The 14,260-nt window shown below is 36.9% G+C and overlaps 1 protein-coding gene across 1 annotated transcript in view; it reads left to right on the top strand.

Annotated features, from left to right (window-relative positions):
• FSD1L (fibronectin type III and SPRY domain containing 1 like) overlaps positions 1-14,260 on the top strand; it is an 80,623-nt gene that overhangs the window by 35,743 nt on the left and 30,620 nt on the right. The window contains exons 5-6 of the mRNA XM_023727421.1: positions 4,524-4,546; positions 9,086-9,207. Coding sequence (XP_023583189.1) covers positions 4,524-4,546; positions 9,086-9,207 — 145 coding nt within the window. The remainder of the gene's footprint in view (positions 1-4,523; positions 4,547-9,085; positions 9,208-14,260) is intronic.

The raw sequence follows: 14,260 nt of genomic DNA, 5'->3' as shown, positions 1-14,260 counted from the left end.
AAGACAAATAACCCAGTTGAAAAATGGGCAAAGGATATGAACAGGCACTTCGCCAAAGAAGATATTCAGATGGCTAACCGACACATGAAGAAATGCTCACGATCATTAGCCGTTAGAGAAATGTAGATCAAAACTACAATGAGATATCATCTCACCCCAACAAGGCTAGCGTTAATCCAGAAAACACAAAATTGTAAATGCTAGAGAGGTTGTGGAGACACTGGAACACTTATACACTGTTGGTGGGAATGTAAAATGGTACAACCACTTTGGAAATCGATTTGGCGCTTCCTGAAAAAGCTAGAAATAGAAGTATGATAAGATCCAGCAATCCCACTCCTTGGAATATATCCTAGAGAAATAAGAGCCGTCATACAAGTAGATATATGCACACCCGTGTTCACTGTAGCACTGTTCACGATAGCAAAAAGATAGAAACAACCTAGGTGCCCATCAGCGGACAAATGGATAAACAAATAGTGGTATATCCACACAATGGAATACTATGCAACAATAAAGAACAATGATGAAGCTGTGAAACATCTTATAACATGGAGGAATCTGGAGGGCATTATGCTGAGTGAATTTAGTCAGTCACAGAAGGACAAATATTGTATAAGACCACTATTATAAGAACTCAAGAAAAGTTTTAAACACGGAAGGAAACATTCTTTGATGGTTACGAGGGTGGAGCGGGAGGTGAGGGTTATTTACTAACTAGATAGTAGGTAAGAATTATCTTAGGTGAAGGGAAGGACAGCACACACTACAGGGGAAGTCAGCACGACTGGACTAAGCTAAAGCTAAAAAGTTTCCTGAATACAATCACTTTGAGGGACAGAGTAGCAGGGGTAGGGGTCTGGGGACCATGCTTTCAGGGTACATCTAGGTCAACTGGCATAATAAAGCTTATTAAGAAAATGTTCTGCATCCTTCTTTGGTGAGTGGCATCTGGGGTCTTAAAAGCTAGAAAGCGGCCATGTAAGATGCATCAATTGGTCCCAACCACCTGGAGTAAAGGAAAATGAAGAACACCAAAGACACAAGGAAAGTAGTAGCCCAAGAGACAGAATGGGCCCCACAAACCAGAGACTTCATCAGCCTGAGACCAGAAAAACTGGATGGTGCCTGGCTACCACCAATGACTGCCCTGACAGGGAACACAACAGAGAGTCCCGGATGGAGCAGGGGAAAGGTGGGCTGCAGAACTCAAATTCTAGTAAGAAGACCAGACTTAATGGTCTGACTGAGACTGGAGGAACCCCGGGAGGCATGGCCCCTGGATTCTCTGTTCGCCCAGAACTAAAACAATTTCCGAGGCCAACTCTTCAGACAGGGATTGGACTGGACTGTGGGATGTAAAGTGATACTCGTGAGGAGTGTGCCTCTTAGCCTCAAGTAGATACAAGAGACTAAATGGGCAGCTTCTGTCCGGACATGAGATGGGAAGGCAGAGAAGGTTAGGAGCTGGTTGAATGGACGTGGGGAATCGGGTGGAAAGGCTGAGTGTGCTGTCACAGTATGAGAGCAATTAGGATCACATAACCATGTATGTATAAATTTTTGTATGGGAAAAAATAAAAAGTAAAAGAAAAAAAAAAGAATCAGAACTGATTCGTTTTAAAAACAAGTAACGGAGGCAGGGACGGGTAGAGAGAAGAGCCATCTATCATACAAATAAAGAAAAAGGAAGTGTTGGGAAACAGGATTTCAATGGAAGATGTAAACAGTGATGTGGAGCAAAGTAATGTGGTTAATGCTTCTTGGAGGCTTTCCAGTAATAATACAGTGCCATAGCCCCAAAATAAGTCTAAGCATTCAGTAAGCCCTCTTCGTAATTCACTGAATGGAATTATGTATTTGAAAATAAATGTGTTGAAAACAGCAGTGGTAAATCCTGAGATCAGTGGGTACCTACTAAATAGAGATATTTGAAAGAATGCACCACTCTTGAAATTGAAACCTAGAGGAATCAAGCTCAGTAGTCACGTGTGTCTTTTGGACAACTTTCTGGTTTGGAAGAAGAAATTCCAGAAAAAAAGATTAAAGAATCTGTTTTGATTTAAGGTATTTCTTGAACTTGGGCCTGGTACTATCTACCCTTTATCATACAGGATAACTTCTTCAACCCCTCTTGCACTTACACAGTATATAGACAATAAAATTTGAACTTAAATGGAGGAGGAGCCACAAGATCTTCAGTTTCACCAATTGGATATGTTGTATATAAATATATGGGACAGCAGTTTTTCCTAGACTATCTGGATTTTCATCTATTCCTTTTCTGGTTTGCCACAAAAAGTCTGGGTATGTGAAGTCCTACCATGCAAGCTTTGCATGCACATGCACAAACAAAAAAAAATGACACCTTACTAAAGCAACACTAGGCACAAGACTGAATGTTTATGGTAGTTTAAAAAATAATAATGATGTTTATATGGTTGGGTTATTTGAGGATGACTGATAAGTAACACCCCTAATCAAGTTCTGAATCAATTGGAAAATAAGATAAAAGAAGAATAAAGCTGATAAAATGATACTGAAGAATATGGCCTATATCAATGGACAACCTTCCTAATACTGAATTGTGTAATTAAACAGACTTACCCACCCAGATAGGGGCAACATTGGGCTTACTTCAGGTCTCTGGGGAGTGGACCTGTTCCAGTCAAACTATGGCATAGAAGGAAAGAGCAAAATATATGTTCTCTGTGAGAAAGTAAGCTGCCAATAAAAAGAGAAAGTACTGAGCTATTTATTTCCATTTTCTCCTTTCAAACCCGTAAGAAGTCATATAATCTCTTCAGGAGAAATGAGGGGATAGAGAGATGCTAAGGGAGTGATGTTAGTGGCATTTCTTCCACGTGTAAGGAAACATCAGGAGCAGAGTAGCCTCCTTTTCCCCTACCCCTTAATACTTGTATTTAAAATCTTTGGTTTGTAAATCTGGCTATAATGACAACAATTTTTAAAAAATCCATATAATTGACCCTCTTTACATTTCTTACTCTTGTTACCGAAGTAGTGTCATGACTTATGGCACATATTCTAAATTGCACAGAATTAGGTTGTTGGCGATAGAATATGGAGTTTGGAAAGAATCTTTAGAAATATTAAGTACCAAAAATACCTTAATAAAGAAGGAACTAGAACAGTTAGTATACAAGGTCACGGAATTGGTTAGTGGTGATGCTGGAACTGTGTAATATGCTGATCTTCTAATTCTCAATTCTGTTGTTTTGTATAGAAAGGTACTCAGACCAAACTATCTTAAGGTGGGTATAAAAATGACCAGTAACAAGTAAGAACAATATTAGAACTGAAGCAGAGAGGCAACAGAAGCATTGTTATATACATCTAATTAATATTTAATTAAATTTAGTAACTATTAAGTTTTACTATGTGCCACACATTATGCTAGGCGCTGGGAATAGATTGTTGAGTAAAACAGCCATGTTCTACACCAGATGCATCATTAACTATGCTGATTAGTGTGGGAAGATATTTTTTTAAATATATAGTCTACTAAACAAAATTAAAAAAAAAAACCCGTTGCTGTCGGGTTGATTCTGACTCATAGAGACCCTATAGGACAGAGTAGAACAGCCCCGTAGGATTTCCAGGGAGCAGCTGGTGGATTCGAACTGCTGACATTTTAGTTAGCAGCTGTAGCTCTTAACCACTACACCACCAGGGCTCCATGTATTATTACTATATGTAAATATATGGGACAGCAGTTTTTGTGTTTTTCATGGTTTCTATATGACTGTATAGCACCAAGTAATAGCTGTGTCTCCTTCCTAAACTTTTGCTAGCACTCTCAAAAAAAAAAAAAAGACATATTCTAATCATGGTAGGTTTAAGTAGCAGCTTCTATGAAGTTATCTGAGGGTAAGACCCCATTGCAAACAGTATTTCTCCTAGTCTGAATTTTTGCATTATGACTTCATTCTTTGGGGTAAAGGATTATAGAAGTACAGCCTAGTTTTATATGTAAGGAGACAGGCTCTCAGAATATGAAATCCTTACTCTGTGAAGGCATATAAAGAAAATTTAGACCAACCATTTTTAACAAGGTCAACTGTGAAACATATCTCTGAAGAAAAACTGGAGAGCAGATTTAAAATGTATAAGAAACCATGAGGATGCATGGAAATGTGTGCCCCATGAAGGAGGTTGATTGTTCTAGCTGCATGTCCGATTGAATGAGAGAAAGTGGAGATGTGTTTTGATAATCTTAAGGTAAGAAAAAGCATTTATACTCATCTGGAATTCGTTTGAAGTGTTAAATTTTCCTCTTTTTAAGGTGATTTATACTCAGGTATGAGTTTCTACTATAATTCTAACATCACATTATGCAAGCTTATGTGAACTATAAAAATATCCTATAATTTATATTTTGGTGAATATGAGCTAATCTGTTGCAGGGTGTATATCCTAACTTCTCTTGCATGTCACTGCCATTGAAACTTGCATGAAAAGCACTAACTGCCTTCTTTCTCTTCTCCCTGACTTGCTCCAAGGCTGCCAGACAGATCAAGGATAGGTATGGTATAAAAACCTACATTTTTATTTAAGTATCAATATTGAAGTCAGAAATGAAATTCACAAACAGCTTTTTATTAGAATCTTGTTGGTTAAAATAAAAATACCTAATGGGTAAGTATAAAAAAAAAGTTTCCTGTATATATTTTCTTGGAATAATCAATATATCAGCATGATTTCTTAAGACATAGCTGTGGAAAATTATGTACTTCCCAAAGAATTTCATTTCTGGTATAATATAGTTTTAGTACAGTTCTTAATTAGTTGTACTAATAGATGGGAACCATTTAGAATAATTTGAAATATATAGATATTCCTGAAATGCATTTTTTGTTCTCAATTTTAAATGTAAATGTCTTATTTTCTGAGAAGTCACAGCATTTTGAATACTCCATAAGAGCTAAAGTTCTCCTACTTCACTGCCCTCCTTAACACCTTTGCATTCTCATTCCATCCTGTTCCTGGTGCCATCTCTATCTACTTTGCCACTACTGTCTAGTTTATTCCAGGAGAAAATTAAAGAAAACGATTAAAGGTTTGGCTTCAAAGGTCTTTCTCATTGGTAGAGCCAGGATTAAGAAAGGAATTTATTACTTGCTGTAATGAACATCTCAAAGAGCTAAAGGAACTGCTGGCAACATTTGGAATGAGTTACAACAGAAGGGATGGTTGTGCCTGGCTAGTCACTGAGAATTGACTGTAGTGAGATTGTCGCTTAAGATTTCTTCATCTGGGGATATGAGATTCTGTGAACGGTGCAGCTTCTCAGTGTACCATTCTGAATCCTAGATTAATTTATTCATCAGATAATTCACAAAATTATACATTATGGGTTGTGTGAAAACCAGCATCTGTTCTTAATTTTGGCTGAGGCTTTGATTTTAAATCTCCGTTTGTCTTGTGGTCTTTTATTTGATTAGAGGCAAGATACTCTTGGCACATACAGCATTCTTAGTACAGATATTAAGTAATTTTTATATTTTTGTATATTTTGTATCAGGGAGTGGCTAAAAACATGGGTCCATTCTTACAAATCCTGGATGTAAAAGGTGTTGGAGAAGGGAGATTATGAAAGTTTGAAGGTGAAAAGTATATGGACTGTATGAGGAATGGATGCTACACAGCCCAGTTTTTTTGAATGAGGTAGATTTGGGTTATGTCTGCTGGAACTCGCCATGAGTAGTCCATCTTCCGCCCTGGCTAGATTATACTGCCTGTTTCATCCACCGACTCCATGACTCTGCTAAGTCTGTCTGTGGTCCCTGATTTTCTTCTGGTTGAGGAAGTCACTTCTTTATCAGGCTTTGGGCTCCTCAAAGACTTTGCAAGAGACCTTGCAGAAGTCTTCTCTTGTTCCTCTCCTGTGGATCTGTATGACTCTGTGCTACCCCAAATCCTGTGTTTGCCCCGACTTCTTTCTTTTTGTTCGGATTTGTTTGTCAGAGTTTAATTTTTTGTGGTCTGTTTTCATGGCTGAATGTATTCTTCACTACAGCTTGACTTTTATGCCTCTTGTTCTAAGCCAACCTTTTGTCTTGATTTCATCAGTATCTAGGTGATCTCAGGGGTTAGGATTCCTTTCATCTGCTAGGGTAAACTCCATTTTCTCCAATTTTTGTTTGTTTATTTCAAAGTCTACACTTTTTTGGCCACCCATGAAATTTTTACTTCTGCCTGTGAAACATTCCTGGGTTTCAGCTTAATTGTGAACAGATTTCTTTCTTTTTTTGGGCCATTTTAACCATTTTTAATTGTTCAATTCAGTGACATTAATTATATTCACAGTGTTGTGTAATCATCACCACTGTCTTATTTCCAAAACTTTTGACCACCTCAAACAGAAACTTAGCACCCTTTAAGCAGTAACTTCTCATTTCTCCCCCTCCCCAGCCCTGGTAACCACTGAAAGTTGAGTTTTAGTCTCATAATGTCCAGGCATCTGTGATTTATTTTTCAGGTGCTCTTCCAGGGAGCAAGCATCTAGGTTCTATCACTGCAGTTTTATAACATAAAAATAATTTAAACATAGTCATAATCAAATAATTATTTTCACCAAAGGAAGAAAGAGCTTTTCCTTTACATGAAGTCAGAGAGGGTATTTTAAACAAGAGTGTGTAACACCTGAGCAGGGAGTCAAATATGTAAAAATAGAAGTATTTTATTATGAAGTATTTAGTATGAAAACTCAGTAGTTATCATTTGCTGTGACAAGTTATACAGGAGTAAGTGAGGGATAAAAGGAAAAAGTAAAAACAGAAATGAGAAGACAATATATAACAAATCTCTAAAACTTTATAAGTACACTTATGGGTGCTTAGTAATATTGGATGATGATTAATTGAAGTATATTGTGGGAGTTATTGTTTCTTGAAAGAGGAGTTATGAAGGGGAAAATCAAGTTAATTAGGCTAGTAGGTTGAGGAAATTAAAAGTTCATCCATATTTTTGCAGTTATTTTCTCTTTGTAAAAAAAGAAAAAAAAATGGGGAGGAAGGGGTCCTTGTATTCAGTTTGTACTATTAAAAATAAACCAAGAAAGTCAAGATGAATTAAAACCTACCTAAACCACATGGCTCCTGTAGTGTAGAGAATTATCTATGAATTTTTATGATCTATGATTGTTTGGACTTTGAGGCACAATTGTCTAAATACATTCAGTTTAAAAAATAAAAGTTCATTCTTTTGAAAAAATTATCTATGGTATTGTACATCTAACTTGATTCCTGGAAATTTTGAAGTTTCCATGGACTAGAAAATAAGTCATTATTCTTGTCTTTTAGGCTTTGATAACCATTTCTTTTGCACTTTGGGGGGAACGTTCTTTTTCTGTGTATCATACTGATTAAAGTTTTACAGATTTAAAATTCCCTAAAATGCTTTTTGATTTTTTTTTCTCAACAATTCTCAATAAACTTTTAAGTAGATGGTTAGGTTTAGAAGAAATCAAGTAGTTTTGAACCCATTTACTGTTTCTACCTACCCACTGCTGTTGAAGTGACCCTATAAGACAGAGTATAACCGCCCCATGGGGTTTCCAAAGCTGTAAATCTTTATGGAAGCAGACTGCCACATCTTTCTCCCACAGAATGGCTGGTGGGTTCTAACTGCCAGCTGAATGCTTTAACCACTGCACCACCAGGGCTGCTTTATTTACTGATTTAGTGAACATTTATTAAGTACCAACTCTGAATAAAGCTCTTCTAGAAGGTGTCAAATCAAAAGATACTTGGGGCTTTAAAGAACAACGAATGGAAGGCATAGCCTTTGTTTCTAACTTCTTGTTGGTATTTCATTATTGAGAATTAATTGCTTAAAGTAGTATGTGTGAAATACTAAGCATTATGCTGGGCACAAAGTAAGCATTCAGTAAGTATGAGTTTTCTTCATAAATTGTATTGTAATATAACATTTTCTTGATGAGTAGGTTGGCTGCTGTTTATTCATTTTTACTATTAAACAAGGTGATTACTTCTCTAGCTTTAAGATGAAATAAAATAAGTGAACACAGAAAAAGTTTGACATCTTTCATCTTATTGATCTGTAGAGTTGATTTGGCAAATCTGCTTGGCTAGCCCTGGCATTCCCTTTGTCCTTCCTGCTCTATTTACTTCGTTTCCCAGATTGTGTACTAGCAGGACAACATTCATGAATAGTATTTTTGTATTATTCTTTGATCAAAGATGATAAGGGGAGTTACTTTGTGATGTTTTTAGAAATTTACTGGAATATGAAAAATCAAAATTTGAGATAAAATTAATAGAATATGAGGATTTCTTTTAATCCCAAGTCCTTATTGACAGAAGTTTCCCCATACTTTGGGTATAAGTGAGGTGTATTATGACTTTTTTCTTTTTTGTTTTTCTTTCCACGGTCATCCAATAATTGGTTTATTGAACCCCCATTATTTTCACGACATACAGTTTCACAGGGCTGTTTCTCATAGTATCCTTCCGTTTAGCTGATGTTGATAAACCAGAGTGGCACCTACTAGTTTGATATTCACTGGTCGTGATTTCACTTCTTTCCTTTCACATTCGTGGTCTATCTTTAGCAGGTACCAAGCTGCTCACTAATGGTCAGTATACCTCTACTTTTATTGGAGGGTATGCAGGGTAGCTATGACTATTAGAATATTTGAATCAGGGTGTATGTACCGTTCATTATTTGGCATATGAAAAGAAGTGAGGCTGGCATCAGGAAGTCAGTGAGATTGAGTGTGCAGAGGTTCAGATGAATGTTGGGTCTGTTAAAGATTATTTATACTGGATATCTGGCTCGTGATATTTGCATATATATGCAATTTTATAAAACTAGCAGGAGAAAAATTGCTAAAAGTTGTCTTAATCTTTAAAAGATGTTTTATCGTTTTCATTTAGTTGATTTTTTAAAAATCCTTAAGAGCAAATTTCTGTTTAGCTTTGTTGACTTGTTATAGTTCCTGAAATCATTAGCGTGAAACAATTTCTATCTTTCATTTTATAAATTAAAAAATGATGTGATTCTTCTTTTATTTTAAAAAATATGTTTGTGTTTGCCATAGAGTCACAATGGCATCAGCCTTTCGCCTTTCTTTGAAACCAAAGGTCAGTGACAACATGACTCACTTAATGGTGGATTTCTCTCAGGAAAGACAGATGCTGCAGACTTTGAAGTTTTTGCCAGGTAAATACATGTATTACATGTAAAGTTTCGTATAAAAATTTTTTTTCCTGCAAGATTTTCCCATAACGAACACATTGGTGTATAAGTGTTAAAAAACTCCAGTGTAATTTCTTTTCTTCATTCAGCTAAAGAATAATTGAAATTTACTAGGTTTTTTTGTTTGTTTGTTTATTATTGTAATGTAAGGGAAAATTTACATTTCAAGTTAGTTTCCCATACAAAAATTTATACATACATTGTTACGTGACCCTAATCGCTCTCCCTATACTGTGACAGCACACCCCTCCTTTCCACCCCTGATTTTCCATGTCCATTCAGCCAGCTCCTAACCCTCTCTGCGTTCTCATCTCACTCCCGGACGGAAGCTGCCCATTTAGTCTCATGTATCTACTTGAGCTAAGAAGCATACTCTTCATGAGTATCATTTTATGTCCCACAGTCCAGTCCAATCTTTGTCTGAAGAGTTGGCCTCAGGAATTGTTTTAGTTCTGGGTTGACAGAGAGTCCAGGGGCCATGCTTTCCAGGGTTCCTCCAGTCTCAGTCAGACCATTAAGTATGGTCTTTTTACTAGAGTTTGAGTTCTGCACCCCACCTTTCTTCTGCTTCATCTGGGACTCTCTGTTGTGTTCCCTGTCAGGGCGGTCATTGGTGGTAGCCAGGCACCATCCAGTTCTTCTGGTCTCAGGCTGATGAAGTCTCTGGTTTGTGTGGCCCATTCTGTCTCTTGAGCTACTACTTTCCTTGTGTCTTTGGTGTTCTTCATTTTCCTTTACTCCAGGTGGTTGGGACCAATTGATGCATCTTAGATGGCCGCTTTCTAGCATTTAAGACCCCAGACCCACTCACCAAAGTAGGATGCAGAACATTTTCTTAATAAACTTTTGAAATTTACTAGTTTTTATAGAATTATTTAGTGATGGTAGAAATTCCATTTTAAATATCCCGCTAAGGGTATATTTTATTGCTAGTTTGGCAGAGAAAAGCAGTGTAGCCTGAAATACTTAACTGTCTGTACCTCATTTTCTTCATCTTTAAAATGCAAATGTTATCCTTCTAGGGTTTTTATCAGGATTATATGAACTGGTGCCACTAAAGCACTTTAAATAGTCCTGGTACATAGTTAACACTCAATGAATGTTAGCTACTGTCATTATTGTGTGGTTATTATTTGCTCAGATGAAATTTTTATTTCCAGTAATAATGTATTAATGTTAGTTTGCTAGAGTATTAGTATGAGGATATTCCAATGGCCAGACTATTTGAAATTGAGTCTCAAATTATTGTCCAGTTAAGAACCAGTTAAGAACATTTTGGTTAGTATTCTTTTTTTTAGTATCAAGTCAGGGAATCTCTTGGAAGTGAAGTGTTTTGCTTGTAGGTTCTTTGTTGACAACTGTCTCCCCCCACCCCACCCAGAGGTTAGCTGTTTTTGAATAGGGAATGTTGACCATATGAAACCATCCCTTTCTCCTCTGAATATATGGTCAGAGACTATAAAATATGATTGGAAACACAAGGTTAATAGACATGAAACTATAAGGGTAGCACAAGTGAAGTAGTAACTTGTGTGGTATAGATCAGAAGTTCTAGAGGAGTTTATAGAAGGAAAAGATGATAGTAGAATGAGAGAAGAAACCATAGTTGTAGGGGAAAAAAACTATACTTGTCAGTGGGTATCTGCCTATACATTGGTCTTTCAGAATCACTAACCATTATATTTTCATTCAAGAGTCCCTGGATGGCACAAACAGTTAAGTGCTTGGCTACTATCTGAAAGGTTGGTGGTTTCAATCTATCCAGAGGTGCCTGGGAAGAAAGTCCTGGCACTCTTCTTCCGAAAAATTACAACTATTGAAAATCCTGTAGAGTACAGTTCTACTCTGAAACACGTAGGGTTGCCATGAGTCAGAATCAACTCAGCAGCAGCTTGTGTTTATATTTCATTCACTTTAGAGTGAAACTGCCATTAAAGGGAGAATAATATTTTTCATGGTTTTATTTAGAATAGCAGATAATTTATTTTATTTTTTCCCATACAAAAATTCATACATACATTGTTATGTGACTCTAATTGCTGTCCCCATACTGTGACAGCACACTCAGCCTTTCCACCCCTGATTCCCCATGTCCATTCAACCAGCTCCTAACCCTCTCTGCCTTCCCATCTCACCTCTGGACAGAAGCTGCCCATTTAGTCTCTTGTGTCTACTTGAGCTAAGAGGCACTCTCCTCACAAGTATCACTTTATGTCCCACAGTCCAGTCCAATCCCTGTCTGAAGAGTTGGCCTTGGAAATTGTTTTAGTTCTGGGCTGCTGGAGAATCCAGGGGTCATGCTTTCCGGGGTTCCTCCGGTCTCAGTCAGACTATTAAGTCTTAGAATACCAGATAATTTAAAAATGAGTTGGATCGTTTCAATCTGACACTTAGAATTCCACTGGCAAGAGAATGAATTTTACTGTAGTTTTGAAAATTTGAGGTTGTAGTACCAAAATTTCACTGATTACCAGTTAACTGAGGTTTTACTTTTAAAAAGAACATCCAGATGTTCACTTATGGGGGATATGGACCTAAATTTCAGGCTAGGAAGTGTATCTTGAAATTTGAAGTTTTTTACTTAAGAACAACTTCTGAAACCTTTATAGAAACGAAAAGAAAATAACTTTTAGGAGTCACATCGATCATATGTCTCTATCACCAGTATGACCCTAAAACCTCAGAATTTCACCCTCATTTATATAGCTATCAGAGCCCTGGTGGCGCAGTGGTTAAGAGCTTGGCTACTGACCAAAAGGTCAGCAGTTTGAATCTCCCAGCCGCTCCTTGGAAACCCTATGAGGTTTTACCCTGTCCTATAGGGTCCCTATGGGTTGGAATCAACTCAAAGGCAATAGGTTTGTTTTTTGCAGGGGGGTTTTATATAGCTGTCAGATGTAAAACCAAACCAAACCTGTTGCCGTCGAGTCGATTCCAACTCATAGTGACCCTATAGCACAGAGTAAAACTGCCTCCATAGGTTTCCAAGCCTGTACTTTTTAGGGAAGCAGACTGCCACATCTTTCTCCCATGGAGTGGCTGTTGGGTTTGAACTGCCAACCTTTCAGTTAGCAGCCAATTGATTAATCAATGCACCACTAGGGCTCCTTCCATAATAGAAGTAGAACAGCCTCGTAGGGTTTCCAAGGCTACAATCTGTATGTAAAGACTTAAGCCTTGGAAACCCTGTAGGGTTGCTATGAGTTGGAATTGACTCAACGGCAGTGGGTTTGATTTGGTTTGGAATCTTTACGGAAGCTGACTGCCATATCTTTCTCCTGCAAATTAGCTGGTGGATTCAAATTGCCGACCTTTCAGTTAGCACTCAAGTGCTTAACCTCTGTGCCACCAGGGCTCATATCAGATACAGAGCATTCTTAATACAATTTTCATCTTAATGAAACTGCAGAGAAAAATAGTAGCAGCCTACAGAGGGAAGTTGCCCTTTGCTTCTTATCTGTTCCCATATTAAGGCTACTGTAGTGTTTATTTTTTTAAACTATTTTTTAATAAAAAAAGGAATATATGTATGTGGTAAAAAAAAATAGTGCAAAAGGATATAAAATAAAAAATAATTCATTCTCATCTCAGACTCCACTGCTTCCTATAAGCTACCAGTGATATTATCATATGCTTATCTTTGCAGAAACAGTCTGTGCCTATACAAGCATATAATTGTATAGGCAGAATCATACCTATATAATATTTGACAGTATTGACCTTCAAAAATGGCAATTTCATATTAAACCTAATATACAGCCCCTTTTTTAAATAGAAGTGTGTGTGTGTGTGTGTGTGCAAAACAAAACAAAACCAATCTCGTTGACATTGAGTCATTTCCAACTCATAGTGACCCTATAGGACAGAGTAGTACTGCCCCATAGGGTTTCCAAGGCTGTAATCTTTGTGGAAGCAGACTGCCACATCTTTTCTCCCACAGATCGGCTGGTGGGTTCAAACTGTTGACCTTTCATTTAGCGCTTAACCACTGTGCCACCAGTGCATCTTATATGTGTGTGTGTGTGTGTGTGTGTGTGTGTATGTAAAACCAGACGCATTGCTGTCGAGTCAGTTCCGACTCATAGTGACCCTATAAGACAGAGTAGAATTGCCCCATAGGGTTTCCAGGGAGCGACTGGTGGATTTGAACTGCTGACCTTTTGGTTAGCAGCCAGACGCTTAACCACTGCGCCACCAGAGCTCCATGTATGTATGTCTATGTACTGTTGTGTAATTTTGTTTTGTGACTTAACATTATGTAGAAGTTTATTTCATGTCACTATAGCTCTATTCCATTTTTTTCCCATGGCTGATAGTAGTAATTTGATTAGTTTTTCTTGGTAAGTATTGAAATTTATAGTCTTTTAGAGACAATACAGTAATGAACAGAATGCTTAGATGTGTTTGCAAAGATATGCCACCATGCCTTGATGATAATTCCTGGAAGTGGAAGCGTTTATTTTAAATTTGGATAGATATTTAAATTATCAAAGCAATTTCACCCATTTATATTTTCCTGAAAATGTTTTAATACATATAGACTTATACCATTGTAAACACTATTTTCAGATTTTAATTTTAGTTTTTATTCTAACAGATGACAAGTTCTGTGATTCTCGGTTAGTGTAACTTTATAGTAATTCTTCAAGTCAGTAAGTGTCAGTCCTTTGATTTTGTTCTTCTTCAGTATTGTGTTGGCTATTCTGAGTCTTTTGTATTTCTATTTAAATTTTTAGAATCAGTTTGTCAATATCCACAAAGTAACTTGCTGGAATTTTAATTGGAATTGTGTAGAATAGATCATGCTGGGAAGAACTGACTTCTTAACAATATTGAGTTTTCTTGTCCACAAAAGTAGAATATTGCTCCATTTATTTAGATCTTTATTGATTTCTTTCATCAGAGTTTTGTAATTTTCTTCATACAGATCTTGTACATAGTTTAAGTTTATACCTAAATATTTCTCTTTATTTAGTGCTAATATAAATGGTATTTGGATAATGGTATTGGATTTTTA

Source organism: Trichechus manatus, unplaced genomic scaffold (genome assembly GCF_000243295.1).
Source record: "Trichechus manatus latirostris isolate Lorelei unplaced genomic scaffold, TriManLat1.0 scaffold00016, whole genome shotgun sequence".
Taxonomy (NCBI): domain Eukaryota; kingdom Metazoa; phylum Chordata; class Mammalia; order Sirenia; family Trichechidae; genus Trichechus; species Trichechus manatus.
This window is presented reverse-complemented; position numbering and strand designations above follow the sequence as displayed.